Here is a 15,876-nt window from a genome sequence, read left to right as displayed (position 1 = left end):
GTGAATTAATGTTCTTCTACATTAACGATGTTATATTTAAGTTGAAAATGTGCAATGATATAATGCATATGGTTAGATGGGTAGTAAAGAAAGACGTAGTCCTTCGTCACAACTGTGCACGTTTTGACACGAACACGATTGACACCAAACTGAATTGACATATCTAGTCATCCAGCTAATGGACAGTCTGTCTGTCACATGAAAGCGCTTGTGCAAAATCAATCCATGGATTGGAATAATTGTTGGTTTGTAAGATAATTAAGCTGGCCTGTTTAACTCCGTGTCTTGACTAACCCCGGTCTCCCATACGCAATAAAGAGTGTATCGAAAATAAGCTATCCACATACATTTGTGTTGTACGCATGTATTTGTAATGGTTTTTATGCTCAGATCACAGCATGCTATGCGTTTGGCTGTCAGCTTTCGTTTGTTTATTTGTTTGTGCAGTTGAAATTCTGCGTTTTCAAAATGTCGCGTATTGAAAAGGAAGTGAAAATTTAGGTTCGAGTAACATGGCTAAGTAAAAAGGGTATTACTATGCGAAAATCGGCGAAGCGGTTTGGAATTCATCATGCTAGTGTTAAATCATCATTAATAAGTTTGGTGAACATTATTTGTTGGACGAACTACCAGAAAGAGGCAGGAAATCCGATTCTTCCAACCCGAAACTGGACCAGAAAGTGGTATCTTTAATCATGAAGAACAAATCAATGTCAATACGTGATTTGGCCAAAAAAACAGGAACGAGTGTCGGAATGATCCAGCGTATCAAGAGGCGAAATCACCTGAAGACCTACAAGAAACAGAACATCTCGAAACAAAGTGTAGAACAGAAGAAGCGAGCAGAAACAAGGGCTCGGAAATTGTATTCGTGTCTTTTGCAGTGTCCGGATGCATGCGTTTTGATGGACGATGAGACTCATGTAAAGGAAATTAATCCTTCCAGGTCCACAATACTTTACTGTCGTCATTGGGAGGATGTGAGCGATGCGGACAGGTCGATTCAAGTGGAGAAATTCGGTCGAAAGGTACTGGTGTGGCAAGCAATATGTTCCTGTGGTTTGAAGTCAACCATTTTTCACACTACCGGAACTATAAATGCAGAAATCTATTGATCTAAGTGTCTCCAGAAGAGATTGCTGCCTTTATATAAGAAGCATAGTACACCTCCACTGTTCTGGCGGGATTTAGCGTCGACTCACTATACCAAAACCACTCTCAATTGGCGTGCGGAAAAGGGTATAAATTTCGTTAAGAAAAATATCAATCCACCAAATTTTCCTCAGCTTCGACCCATCGAACGTTACTGGGCAATAGTGAATAGGGTCTTCAAGAAGACTGGTAAGGCAGCTTATACAATAAAGGATCAATTTTTAGTTTGAAAAAAATATCGTTTTTTATCATAATTTGAAAGAAAAATTTGTGAATAGCTTATTTTCTATACACTCCTTAAAACCCGAAAAAATAACGAAGAGATAAGGAAAAAGTATTGACTTTCTATAACTTTTTCTTAGATTCGTTTTATGTACAATGTACACTTGAAAGAAAGTTCATGCAAGAAATACATCTGTAAGTTTTAAAAATCCGTTGTTACAATATGAATGGCCGCATCGAAGACGGGTGCAAAGTTTCATTTAAATCAAAAAAAGTCGATACAGATTTTACAACCTTTTCAGTTATTGGAATTGCTCTGCTTGGAAAGTTCTTAATACAAAAACAGGATTAACAAATTTGCTGAGCAATAACCGGAAAATTTTAACTTGGCTTTTGCATTGAAAGTTCCTATATCAGGAATTGAAATTTTTAAAGGATTTTTACATTTTGAAGTCTAATATTTGCATATGTAATTTTGATCTGGTATTGAATATTCGTATTTTACATTCATGTTCAAAATGTCGGCTAAATTCAATGTATTGACAAATACATCATCGTAGCCAACAAACTTATCAAAGCTTCAGTCGCGAAAAACAACGCAGAAACTATTATGATAATCATCCAAAACTTTTCCACTCTCAATTTTCAGTGCACCGTACGTCGCCACTATCTTACGTTAATATTTAGCCTTTACGCCAACATCACGACCAATGCACATGTGTGCCTGTTCGATGCCCCCTCGAAACAGTAAAACGGAAGAGGGGAAGTATTTATCTCCTAGCTTCACATTTGCTCTGCTACGGTGGTGCCATTTGCCATTTTGCTACAGTGACCACCCATATCATGGGCTGGGGATGGTGGAAAAACACCCGTATTAGTCTTATATACTTGGTATTTCCTCTTTTCGTTTCACGTTAGCACAATGCACCTCACATTTACCTAGCTGGAGTTGCATTTGCACAGTGAAGGTAAAATTTCATTCACAACCGACTGCAAGCAACTACTGGCACTACTGGTAGAATTCAAACTGACTGGTATGACACGGAATCATTGTGGTTCAATTTAACGAAAGAGCAAATACATTGCTAACACCGGTTCGAGACAGAAAACGAAATACTAAATTGAACTCGTTGTTGTTCTTTCAACGAATAGTGGGGCAAATAGTGGACAAAAATAATTGCCGAAAAAGATTTTATCTCCAGACCTCCAGAAACCGATAGTCGTGAAAGGATTCTGATTTTGAAATAGTAAATGGGATAGGGATTTACTTAAAACATGTATTCATTTTATAAAGTTGTACATGAAATGTGTTAATTTAACAAATATTTCGTTGTTTTTAAACAAACTCAAACAAACGTTGTTCTCAAACAAACTAAGCCTTTCCATGAATCCCACCATGCAGTTGGAGCTCTCTCAGCCGAACGCTCTGCTGTCCGCTCTGCTGTCCGCTCTCTCTCCGAGTTCAAGTTGGTTGGGTAGCCTTCCGTAGGATGGAAAATGCCCGTCTGTTGGAAGCATGGATTGGACCGAACCACACCATTTACTCCTCCACGTATGATTTTTCCTTCCCGTACCACCCAATGACATCACCCATCGCAATCAGATCAGCAAATGTGTGTTGTGGCCTGACTTTGCTCTCGATGTTGTGTGTGGTGTATGTCTTCGTGAACGGAATCGTCCCCGCCGCCGCCGCCGTCGTCGTCGCCGTCTTTGGTTGGCAGCGGCAGAAATACGATATGGTGGAATTATTGTGCCATTTGGTATATAACATATACCAGCAGTGAGCCTGGATGCTCGGTGCTCTGATACAGGTCTGGTGCAGTGGGACAGAACGAGACGGAAACTGTGCGAGATGAGACAGATTCACACAGTCACCGACAGGGAGGAGGAGTTTGCAGTGGCTTATGGCAAAAGTAAAAAATGTGGAATTTCGACATCAAGTAGGACGAATCATAAAGTCTCCATTGCATGCATTTTCCTCGCGCGTTCTGATCTCCGGGAGATGATGATGGTGATATGACGCGGCTGCAGTAGCATCGGCAGTGCCAGCAATATAACAGTGGCAGAATTCGAGGGTTCCGGTCTCTCCGTGATGACGACGGTGGTGGCAGTGGTTGTTGTTTTCGAATTAACAGAGTGATTTTTAGTCACTGAGCTGATCGAGACGGGCGCGTATGGAAAATTCCGGAGACAGTGATTGAGCGATATTGAGCCTTACGGGATCACAGGCGAACGAAGTTCACTGAAACCTAATCATCGAATGTGTGAAATAATTTCCAATCAAATTCGTGTGAATTGCGTGAAAAAATTAAATCTTCGCATTTTGACTTCCGCTTAGAGCAAACGAGAGCAAGTGTTAGTTGATTGGCCTGTTCAGAGTTCTCGAGTGCTGCAATGGAATAAATTGAACGGCTCTTCCTATGACAGTTGAAACTACCGTCGAACACGACGAATCGGATTGTGAATCATTCTTTCAAAGTGATTTCTGAGATAGCCTGGAAAGGCTTTTGTGCGAAAGTGTTATTTTAGGAAGAAACAGTGCTGCGTTTCGCGGTTTATGCGAATGAATGTTTTCCTTTCGTAACATGGAAAGCTCGACGATTCTGCAGGATACCAAAACAGGTAGACATTCTGATACATTGATTAACTAATCGAATGTGAGTATCGAATGAACTCACAGTGTCGCGTCCCAGTAACGTTCTCTACACCGAGTACTGATATTCGAACTGATGTTTAGGGTCTTCGATTTTGTTTCGTTTCGAATATGTTTCGTTTTGAGATTTTAAGTACGTTTCAATTTTCAAGTCAATTTTTGATTCCCTCATCAGAAGGGAAACAATGACCCGAACAAAAAGGGATAACAAACTAATAACATAGTAATAGTTCCATTTACTATCATTGCTTGTTTTGGGTATTATTTTATTATTGAAATGGCAAAATAATGCTTAAATATTATATAATAATTTGTTTCGATATTATTCTGCAAATTTGAGATTATAGAACTTTGAATAACTTCTAGGGAATTTTCTGAAATTTATAGTAAACTAGCTGACCCGTCGAACTTCGTCTCGTCCTAAAATTATTTGTTCGAATTTATGTTTTCGGACAGCAGAATTGTCGACTAAGTGGTTAACGTTTCTCTCCATTATTTTTCTGAATAACCTACAATCAACGGAATTCGACACACATTCGCTTCAGCCCAAAAAAGAAATATCACCAAAAAATTAATGTGAAAATGAGAAATACTTCTGTTAAGCAAAAATTGAGCAAAGGTACAGTTTATCATCTCATTCTTTGTATCAAAGCACTAAACAGAAATCTCTCTCTAATGACTCGACATAAAGGATATAAGGTGCCACGTTTTCTCTTCCAGATGTGATTCTTGCTTTCGGTAATCGATGAAAAAGCTCACTAACCAGAGTTTTGTATTGACAAACTTAACAATATGTTGAAGAGTTTCTTTTCTAGAGTTCTTCATTTGGTAGAGTAGGATATATTTACAATTTGTATTTAGCCAAAGTAACCAAAATTTCGTAAAAAAAATGGCTTAAGAAGCATACAAAGTATTCTAAACAGTCCTTTTTTAGGGAATCACTCATACTTGAATATTTACCCAACACAACAGAACTAACTTTGAACAGTTTCTTTTAAAGCTTTTAAGTAGCGACAAAGTTTTCCAAGAAATTCGCCCAAGTTGCCAAAAAGTGTCACGCGTACTCTATAGCTCTATTAAAGTGGATATTTTTCAGGTACTGTGGAACTTGTTGTTGCTTGGTGAGACGACGCTTAAATTTTAATTTGATATTGATTCACAGAATAATGCATAGAAAATGTCAGTCTCAATCCATTATGGCAATCCTCTTGAACATTGATCTAATCAGAAAAATTCAAGGGAAATCTCTAAGTTTGACCTTAGCGCTTCTACAGCACAATCTTTTCATTGATTAATTCAAAAATTTTCAGATTTGTTAAACTCACACTCACAATGACCACAATGACCAATATCAATATCAACAATCCATCAACTGGTGAACGATATCAGGACATTTTCTCCTGCCTATTTCTACAGGGTCCGGCACTCGAAGTGTAACCAACTTCAGACCGCTCGCGCAGCTGACGCACAGGCATCAGCTCTCTAGAAATTTGCTAAATGACAGTTCGGAGTTGTATTGTTTACAAGCGCAAGAAAGCATTTTGCCAAAAGTGAACGCGAAAAAAAAATCAGTGATGGAGAGAGCGAAGGAGTTGCTTCGTTTGGCCGAAAGCGGTCAATTTCCGAACATTGTATTTTCTGACGAGAAAATTTTTCCAATTGAGCAATTCGTAAACTCTCAAAACGATAGGGTTTACTTGACCGACCGTTCATACGAGAATTTGAGTCATCGATTGGCCATCAGGAGGCAGCACCCGCAACAGATAATGGTTTGGGCCGCTGTAACCGCAGATGGGCGCTCTCCAATCGTTTTCATCGAGCCTGGCGTCAAGGTAAATGCGACATATTATCGGGAAAGTATTCTGGAGGTTGCTTTGAAGCCATGGGCAGACAAACATTTCGGTGGCAGACCATGGACGTTTCAGCAGGACTCGGCACCGTCTCACAAAGCTCGAGTGAACCAAGAATGGCTGAAAAACAACGTTCCGAACTTCATCACGTCCACACAATGGCTCTCGAATTCACCAGATGCGAATCCAATGGATTATTCTCTTTGGGCCATATTGGAGAGCAAAGTCCGAACTAAAAGATACACCAGTCTCGAGGCGCTGAAAAAAGTTATTGTCCGCGAGTGGGCCAAAATACCTGAAAGTCACATTCGGCAACTTGCGATTCGTTTTTTGAGGCCATAGTCAAGGCAAAAGGTGGTCATATCGAGCAAAAGTGAATTGATTCTGAATTTTGTATTATTTTTACACATTTTGTACTTTGAATTAAATAAAAGTAATTTTCCAAACTGAATTTATGGCCTTTTTAATTGGTTACACTTCGAGTGACGGACCCTGTAGAACAGTATACATTCCGCCAGTCATTTATTTAGTTTTCGTTTAATTCTAAATTTAACCCATTTACCTCCACGACTACTGTCGAACCGTTTGTTTGAAGCTAGTTTTAACATTGTTGAACTAAAAATCGAATCAGTTTCGAACCTGGTTTTTATATCAGGTTTGTTCAGATCCTCGTTGCTAAGTGCGAAACCAACACAGTTTTGTTAAAAAGTGTTTGATGAAACTACCCTGGGTCAGTTTCAGTTTTCTCAAGCAAAAACGACATTAGTAAGCAATAATGTTGATACCCAATTAAGAGCAAATTCAGCAGCTAGAAGTTATGTATGGAAGATCTATAATAGAGCAGAAACTGGAACAAATGTATCCCCAGCAAACCGTTCTAGTTTTATTTATTCGACCAGTTCTTCTGTCAAATTTTAAACTGGTCTACGAAGCCGTTCTATTTTTTGTATATTTGAAACACGAGTAAAACACTGCCGGGGCTGCCAGTTTTTCTTGTTATAAAATTCAGATTTAAATCTTGTAACTGACATAAATTATGCATCTAGAACTAAAACACTCCTGAACATGAATCTAGTATGAATGCGAAAACTTCACACAAAACAACTCGTTGCGCGCCAAAAGATTCTTTCTTTCGATGGCCAAGCACTTATGCAACTCGTTGCGCGCCAAACATCAATCGCAAATCTAGCAATCATTGGCGACTTTTTCAGTGAAAAATTCCATTGTCCATACAAAATAACTTTTCCCACTTTTCCGGTAAGTTTTCTCAATTTTTTTTATGTACGAACCCGGTGGGGGTAAAAACTGACCAAACAAAAAAAATCATCTCAATCCGTCCATCCGTTCTTACGTGATGCGATTACAAAGCGCATTTTTCTCTACGTGAGCATTTCGTGAAAGTTGAAATATACTTCCATCTTGCACGCGTTTTCACTCTCCCTTTCGATCAGAAGAATAAAGGTAAAGCATACCTTATTATGCCCTTATCTCCGACTATAGTAAAAGTGCTTAATGTGACTATCGTGAGGTTGAATTAAGAGGCTAAACAGAGTACATAAAATTGTCACCCGCTTGAGCAGAGTAATATCTAGTTGAGGTATTTCCAATGTCAAAATAGTAGCACAGCATAGAAAAATATAATGAAATTTACACGACTTGAAAAACAATAGTACTATGAAATAGGCATTAGTTAAATCGAAAATCTGATTTGAAACCATGATCGATATAAAATCATATAAGAATGTATTGATTTTTTAATGAACAAAACTGTATATTTAAAAAAAAACGATTGGTTTTGCTGTCAAAGTATTTTGAAAAATGAATACCTGTAGAGAAACTTTCCATTCAATCGTCTACTTTAAATATGTGCACGAAAATTGATGTACATTTACAAAATATTTTCATCTGTGTAATTTGTTTTGCTATTGTTACGCAATTAAGAGATAATATAATTTATGTAGGTATAAGATCAAAATATTTAATGAAATATAAAAAAAAATTGAGACCTTTTAATAAGGTTTTAAAAATCTTGAGTGAATCGCCCAACACCCGCCAAGGGAATGCTCCTGCCATTTGGCAATTGTTCGCTGTTATTTTTTTGAATGTATTATTTATTGCAATAGTAGTTAAATTCAAATTGTTAAGATTTATGTTAGGTGTTCAGTCACAAGTAGTGACTTTCCAGCCCTATTATATACATGATTTGGTTATTACCATTAGGACACCATTTGCTTTCACAATTCTGTGACTTTTTGCAGGGACGTTAAACCTAATACCGTGTTCGTTTTTGAACCTACACGCGAGCGACTCTGACTCTGAATAAAACGAACACGTGGTACGCGCCCTTAAAACAACTCATAAAAAAGAAAAAAATAGACAAACTTTCATGGATGCGTGGTTCGACCCGAGAAAATTTCCAGAGCGAAACTACGCGATTGGAGTCCGATCTAGAGCGACTCCAGGTTGCTAAAACGAACATATCAAAAGTTGTTTGGCGACTCTGGGTCAGCTCTCGGGCTGCTCTGATCAATAAATGAAAACGGTAAAAATATTATTCGCATCAAGAATAAGAACTAGTTGGCAAATGGCATGCTCCTTTTGTCAGCACTAATGAGTAAATTTCTGTTTTTTAAAGTCGTATGTGTAACACGAATCAATTTACATTCGATTTCCAAAAGCATGGCGGGAAAGGGTATTCAAAACCCTACAAATTTCTATATATGGGTTTCCCGTGTGACCTTACTTTTGTTTTTGTAAGTTGTTATTGTTATCGTAAACATTTATTGGGGTAGATCGGCCGAATTTTGTGCGTAAAGCAATGCGCACTTGGATATTCGTGAAATACTAACCTTTATCTGGGAAATAATATAGATATTAAGTATGTAATATGAATAGATATAAATAATTGATAAAAAGAATAACAAAATTAGAATCATACAAGGTTGGAGATTGTTGATAAAAAAGATGACTCTAATGCCATCGAAACTTCAAATGTATACAGTGTTTGTAATAATAATAATTTTGGTATTGGAGAACCACATAAAAATTCAAAAATAAATAAATTAAATAGATTGAAGAGTGGAAATATTTGATATTAATCTTGCAATTATCAAAAGTACTAAATTTGTTGTAGTGTTAAAATGTATGGAAGAACTCATTTTTTTGGTAATTTATTTAATATTAGAATTTCACAAATTAGTTTTTGCAGATGAAAATAAAGTATTGAATGCCATATTCAGAAAAACACATTTTCTCGCACTTTGAATTAAAAAAAATGGTGGTCTGCTATTGAATTTTATCCAGATTTGACTTCTGGGAATACTGGTGTGTGCAAAAAATGTTAATTTCTAGAGGAAGCGAATTTTTAGAATTGATCAGTAACACCGAGATTACAGGATTCGCTAGTTGATAACTAAATAAACGTATCAAATTCGTATCAGCTCCTTAGAGACACACCGGGTTGGCGGTTCAATGTATAGGACGCTGGTCTTACAAGCCAGTTGTCGTATGTTCGAGCCCCGACTTAGTGTCAGTAGGATCCATAGTACTTGCCATGCAATGATTCTGTACACTAAGAATCGGCTGCGAAGTCTGTTGAAACAGAAAGGTCAAATTCCACAAAATGAATGTAATGTCAGGACTTTGCTTTACTCCTTAGAGACACTGGATGAATTTTCTCTAGATCAGATTCAAATGAGGCAGTAAAAGAGACAAAAACAAAATTCCAAATCAGTTGCTGGCGGCAAAGCAGAATAGTGAGGATAGACTTATGAATAATTTCCTCAGGAGCTAGCTGCGGGTTCGAGTCACATCTCTGTGGTAAAATTTTGGCGGTCTTCGTTACATAGTTGCATTCACATGTTATTTTTTCAATCAGTTTTCCCCGCTAGATACTTATTAATCCACCTAGTGATGTAATCATGCCTTTCTTATATCAATCATACTATCATATATAATACGGTGAGATTCTTCAAAATAATTTTCTTCGATTCTTAAAAAAATAGCCGAAATCGGTTTATTTGACCGTCTACTGATAAAAACTATCAATTGGAGAAGATTTGAGGTCGATTTAGAAATTTTTTTACGGTTTTTAACCCTTTTCAATGATGGTATGAAATTTTTAACACACTTTACCCTATATTTCCGGATCCGGAAATCGGATCTGGATGAAGTTCAGAAATTATGTATGGGACCACAGGACCTTCCATTTGAACCTAAGTGTGTGGAAATCGGTCTCGCCATCTGTGAGAAAAGTTAGAACACATATTTTAATTTTTTGCACATTTTACCCCATTACTCCGGAACCGAAAGTCGGATCCAAATAATATTCAGGAATTTTGTATCAAACCACAAGATCTTTCATTAATTCTAAGTTTGTGAAAAACGGTTCTACCATATCTGGAAAAAGTTGGTGCACTTATTTTCACAATTTTTTGCACATTTTACCCCATAATTCCGGAACCGGAAGTCGGATCCAAATAATATTCAGGAATTTTGTATGGTTTCACAAGACCTTTTATTTGAATTTGAGTTAGTGAAAATCGATTCAGCCATCTCCGAGAAAAGTTAGTGTAAAAAGAGTTACATACACACATACGCACATACACACACAAACATTTTGCGTACTCGACGAACTGAGTCGAATGGTATATGGCACTCGGCCCTCCGGGCCTCGGTTCAAAAATCGGTTTTCACAGTGATTGCGTAACTTTTCTATATGAGAAAGGCAAAAAATCAAATGGTACATAAATAGTGCAACTGTCTAAATGTCAATCCTAATGGCGCCAAGAAGGAATGAAATCTTCTATACTGATCTTCTCAAATCTACAGATATTCTTAGTTGATGATCAAACAAACTCATTTCTAGCTGCGGATTCATAAGACTCCGAAGACATCCCACATCGATTCCGCAGAGATAGCTGGACCGATTTCAACAAACCTAGATTCGAATGAAAGGTTTCATGGGTTGCCATGGGATATATAATCAGTATTCGACTTCCGGTTACGGATCTATATAGTCTTGAGTGTTAAAAATTACATCCTTTCATATAAATGACTACACAAAATAAATTAAAACTTCAAAACTGATCCCAAAACTAATCAAATTTTAGAGCTTGTTATCAAATGGCTTTTCCTTCTTGTTCGGAGATATTATGATATAAGTGACGTAACCGACAAAACGCGATGTTTTTTACCACTCAATTTTCTCAGAGATGGACTAGTCTAGGCTAATTTAAAAGCTACTATTAAAATTTGGATGATGTTCTAAAAACAAACGGTTGTCACTTCTGACTCTGGAGATGAAATAAATATAAATGACGTAACCGATTAACCGCACATTCTCATCGCCTGAATTTTCTTTATGATGACTCAGCAAATTTCGATTCTGTTAGCAATTTCGACTTATTTTTAAGCTAACTATGTCGATCAAATTTGGAAGAGTTGGGATGAACATTCCCGATTCCAGAGATCAAATCTCAGTGTTTTTCAATACTGCAAAATTAATCGAAAATGGAACAATCGATTTCGAAAGACTTAAACTCGTTTGAAAGCTACTATTAGGTTATTTGATAAGCTCGCAATACTAATGGACGGGGATAGAATCTTACAAATGTTTTAATGAAACTATTTAAATGGCAAGAGAAAAGCATTACTAGTTGGATTAAGAAGGAGTTGAACATCACTAGTTGGATTAAGAAGGATTTGTTTTCTTTCGATCAACAGTTAAACGTTCGTTGTACCGATTTAAAGCACGAGATACCGTAGATTTTGTAATTCCCAGATTCCTGCCGATGGTACGATGTGATACATCCAGATTTCCAAGTTGTGTACGCAAAATTATTTTACATCACTACTGTTCTTACGACTGCATATTGTCAACGATTGCAAAACTACTATTGTCACATACACAATTTAAACATTACACATTTAGCTAGTTTCATCGAAAATTCTAATTGATAGTACCAAAATGGGTAAAAGGTTAAGGTCATTAGAGAGTGATGAAATTCGAAACCGTACACCTTATACAAGGTAAAAAAAGTCCCAAACCGGAAATGAAAAGTAATAAATGAAACCCACACCGAAAAATTTTACACGAAGTTGTTCACTAAATCATGTATCATCGTAAAGGATGATGAAACTTACGTATAGGTCGACTCCCGTCCACTTTCTGAGCCTGTATGTTCCGTTGCAAGTCTAAGGTAGATGTTCGAAAATCAAATTTTTTAAAGAAATTTCTGATTTGACAACCGATATGCGGATAATCGGGGTATTTAAGCTCACGGAAGTGTACCTTGAAGAGGTGTTACATGTGTAAAACAAAAATCGATTTTTTTTCGTACAAATAGTAAAGTTTTTCGACCGATACTCATGAAATTTGGTACAGATCTTCTCTCAATCATTTGCTTCTAGTTAAACAACAGAAACGCCAAAAAAATCAGTATAACTTTCCATTTATAACCCAAAACCTATTCAAAAAATAGGTAAAAATAAAGTTTGAAAATTTACTATATTTGGACTTTTTGTGTTTTTCGAGGTTCAACTGGAAAACTTATGTTTTATAAATACGCTCATACTAAAATTTTTGTTATCTGATTGCTAGTCTAAGAAGAATGGCTACTAGGGCGGCCGTTTTAATAAAAAATGTCTGATACTTGTATTTAAAAACGTAATGAATAACACACTATTTCTTTTCAAAAACGTGCTTAATCCACCTAGCAGTGAGATGATACCTTTTTTTTATAAATCCGCATGTGTTTTTTGCATGAATAATCTTCGGTGTTTCAATTCTCGTGACATTATTTTAATGACCGTCGATTTAAGCGGCAAATTGAGATTTTATTCACTCATTACTCTGTAATATCGAAACCGCAAATTGGATCGAATTTGAATCTAAAAGTGTGACAATCGATTGAATATTAAATGATATGTCGGAGTAAGTTCCACTTTAGAGTTTACGGTAACTTAAGGTACTTCCAGGGCCTGTTTGAATTTTAAAAATTCATCATTCTGTAATTCCAGAATCGGAATTCAGAATTGGATAATATTAATTAATTTTGTCTTCGTAGATCTGGCTTTTTTTTAGAAAACGACCGAACTTTGAGAAACGATTCGATACTGGAACCGGAATTCGAAAATCGGTTTAGCCGAAGTCAGATAAATTCACCTGAGTAGCTGTTTAGTTTACATTTGTTTCAAAATGTTTGAAAATCAGTATAAACATCTTTGAGAAATCGTAGTGCGAATTAAATCCGAATCGAAAACTGAATACCACTAAAAATTGGAATAAGTTTGTTTGGCTATCGACTATCCAAATCTGTAAACCCGCTAAACCTGATTAATTTATGTGAAATAGACATTTTTATACTAATCATCCTGTATCCCCTAAACCGGAAGTTGGATCTGACTGAAAAGCAAGATGTTTTACAGGATCTTAAAACTTTTCATTTGAATTTTAGATCGGTTCAGCCATCTACGAGAAAAATGGGTCAACAGTTTTCATTTCGTTTCACATATCATCCTGTAGTTCGGGAACCAGAAATCGGATCCAAACATAATTCAGGAACCTTGTTTAGGAGCATACGACTTTTCGTATGAATCTGAGTTTGTAGAAAACGGTTGAGTCATCTCCGAAAAAAATTGAGTGAAATTATTTGTCACTCACGCATTTGCCGATCTCGACGAACTGATTCGAATGGTACATGGTTGTTATGTTATTCCAGCATTTAATGCTGTAAGTAGTTTAAATCAATATAATTATGAAATTGCTTTCAACTGAAAAATGCTGCCATCATTTGGTTTACATATGTCATATTCGAACGATTATGTTGCCAAAAACGAACCGTGCTAAAATCGGTCCGAGGCAAAATGTCATGAGAAATGTAATGTACACAGTCTTTTTGGTACTTAAAAACAATTGTATGTGACAGTATTAAAATCGTGTTTTACGTTGCTCCCAAGCATTGCTTTGTCATACAGCGCTCGAAATTCCTACTACTGGAATAGGGAGAAAAGTCGCTTACACAAAAATATCTCCGTTAAAAATGAACGGATTTTAACAATCTATGGCTTGTTGGATAGGTATTACCGTGCGGAATCTAAGTCTAGAAACATATTCTGTTTTCACGGTCAAATGTGATAGATACTGTCAAAAAACTGAAAATTTTGACATAAAACTTCATATAACTCAAAAAGTAAACATCCGATCTCAAAACCATTCAATAACGTTCTGGGTGACGGGGAGACCTTTCATTTGCGACTAGTTTGATCGAAATCGGTCCATCCATCTCTGAGATCTCGACCTCTTAGTTGACAACACACATACAGACACACACACATACACACATACACACACACGGACATTTGCTCAGTTCGTCGAGCTACACACTTAAATTTTTTAGCTGAGTCTCGGCAAAAAAATGCCGAGATTCGCACAGCCGAGTAATCAGCAATCATCTCGGCAAAAATAAAATAACTGAGCGTCTCGGCACCCTCAAATTTGACAAACGTCAAATATTGCCGAAATCGCCAGCATAAGATTTACTGTTTGCTCAGTGAAACGTTCGCTGAATATTCGGCAATCCAATAAAACGAAAAAATGAAAAAAACAAATTACCAAATCATCAGTAATTAAAAATTTAGTCAATTAATTTTGTTTGTAATTTCTAAACATTATAAACACACCATTCAGGATCAAAAATTCATTTTATTAACACTTAAAGGAGGCTTATAAATTTGTTGCCAGTAGTGCTTAAAGCCTCTACCTTAAAACATGTAGCATAATAAAAAGCGGCGTTTCCGGATGCGGCCACCTTGAGTCGAGCTGGAAATATGAAAATAAAAATAAATATACAAAAATTTTCAATATTTAATGATGCATATACGGTATTGTTCAAAAAATAAACTTACTTTGATCTATTGAATTTGTCCTCCGTTTTGTCTCGAGGACTCTTTGAGCCGTGTTGGGTGTTTTTCCCTTATAATGTGATCTGATAAAGTCGCTTTTTATAAAGCGAAACATGTCACTATATTTATTCAATATTTTTACTTGCAAGTGGTGCCACGTTTCTTCGAAGATTATTCATTTTTTCACTCGAGAATTTCATCAGAAAATAATCGCGCAATGCGAAGCGAAAATGTAACGCAGCAATAAATGACAGCTGTCGTGCTGAATCTCGGCAACAGCTAGCGCATATTCCGAAATCTCGGCAAACGTCTCTGCTGATGTCGGCATATCTGTTGTTTACTGATAAATTCAGCAAGCAATTATGCCAAATTTCGGCAAAGTGAAGCATTTTACCGAAATATCAGTGAATGCATTTAACGAAGTTCAGAAACATGCGTATTGATTACTGAGCAATCAGCAAATTTAGGTGTTGCTGATCAGTTTCGGCATTTTATTATGCCGAGCTCAAGAAATGGTTTTAAGTGTGTAAATCGATTGGAATATGATACTCGGCCCTTCGGGCCTCGAAAAATTTTTCTAAAGTTTGAGCGAATTCTATACCTATTTTTTATATATATAAAACCTGTTTTAATCCACCTAGTGGTGTAATGATGCCTTTCTCATGTACATATTGTGGTATTCTATTCAGAAATTTTCTCTTCGATTTTTGAAAGAAACCAAGTGATTGTTTACGCATAACATACAGAATAAAACAGTGCTTTGATTGCGTAAGCCATCCTTAAGAGAAAGAAATGGGTTCACTATTATATGCACTTCCGGCGCCGGAACCCGAGAACCGGTATAATCGAAGTCGGTTCGTACGGCCACCAACTAACATGACACACAAACTCTTCTAGTACGCACCCTATAACTCCGGATTCGGAAGTCGGATCCGGATGAAATTCAGGAATTCCGTATGGGACCGGGAGACTTTTCATTTGAATCTAAGTTTGTGGAAATCGGTCAAACCATCGCTGAGAAAAGTGAGTGAGATCCATTTTGGTATATATGACCACTATTTCTGGTACTTCAGGAACCGGATACTGGGAACCAGG

The 15,876-nt window shown here is 36.7% G+C and overlaps 1 protein-coding gene across 2 annotated transcripts in view; it reads left to right on the top strand.

The window, feature by feature from the left end:
• Positions 1-3,190: 3,190 nt before the first annotated feature.
• The window catches only part of LOC131429622 (photoreceptor-specific nuclear receptor-like), a 67,106-nt gene continuing 54,420 nt past the window's right edge, over positions 3,191-15,876 (top strand). Inside the window, exon 1 of one of the 2 annotated variants that reach the window (XM_058593858.1) lies at positions 3,191-3,996. In XM_058593858.1, coding sequence (XP_058449841.1) covers positions 3,942-3,996 — 55 coding nt within the window. In that variant the 5' untranslated portion in view covers positions 3,191-3,941. The remainder of the gene's footprint in view (positions 3,997-15,876) is intronic. The other variant, XM_058593859.1, reaches the window with a different exon arrangement.

The sequence above is a fragment of the Malaya genurostris genome, chromosome 2 (assembly GCF_030247185.1).
Source record: "Malaya genurostris strain Urasoe2022 chromosome 2, Malgen_1.1, whole genome shotgun sequence".
In the NCBI taxonomy this organism is placed as follows: Eukaryota; Metazoa; Arthropoda; class Insecta; order Diptera; family Culicidae; genus Malaya; species Malaya genurostris.
Note: the sequence above shows the minus strand (reverse complement) of the source record. Positions and strands in the feature narration are given on the sequence as shown.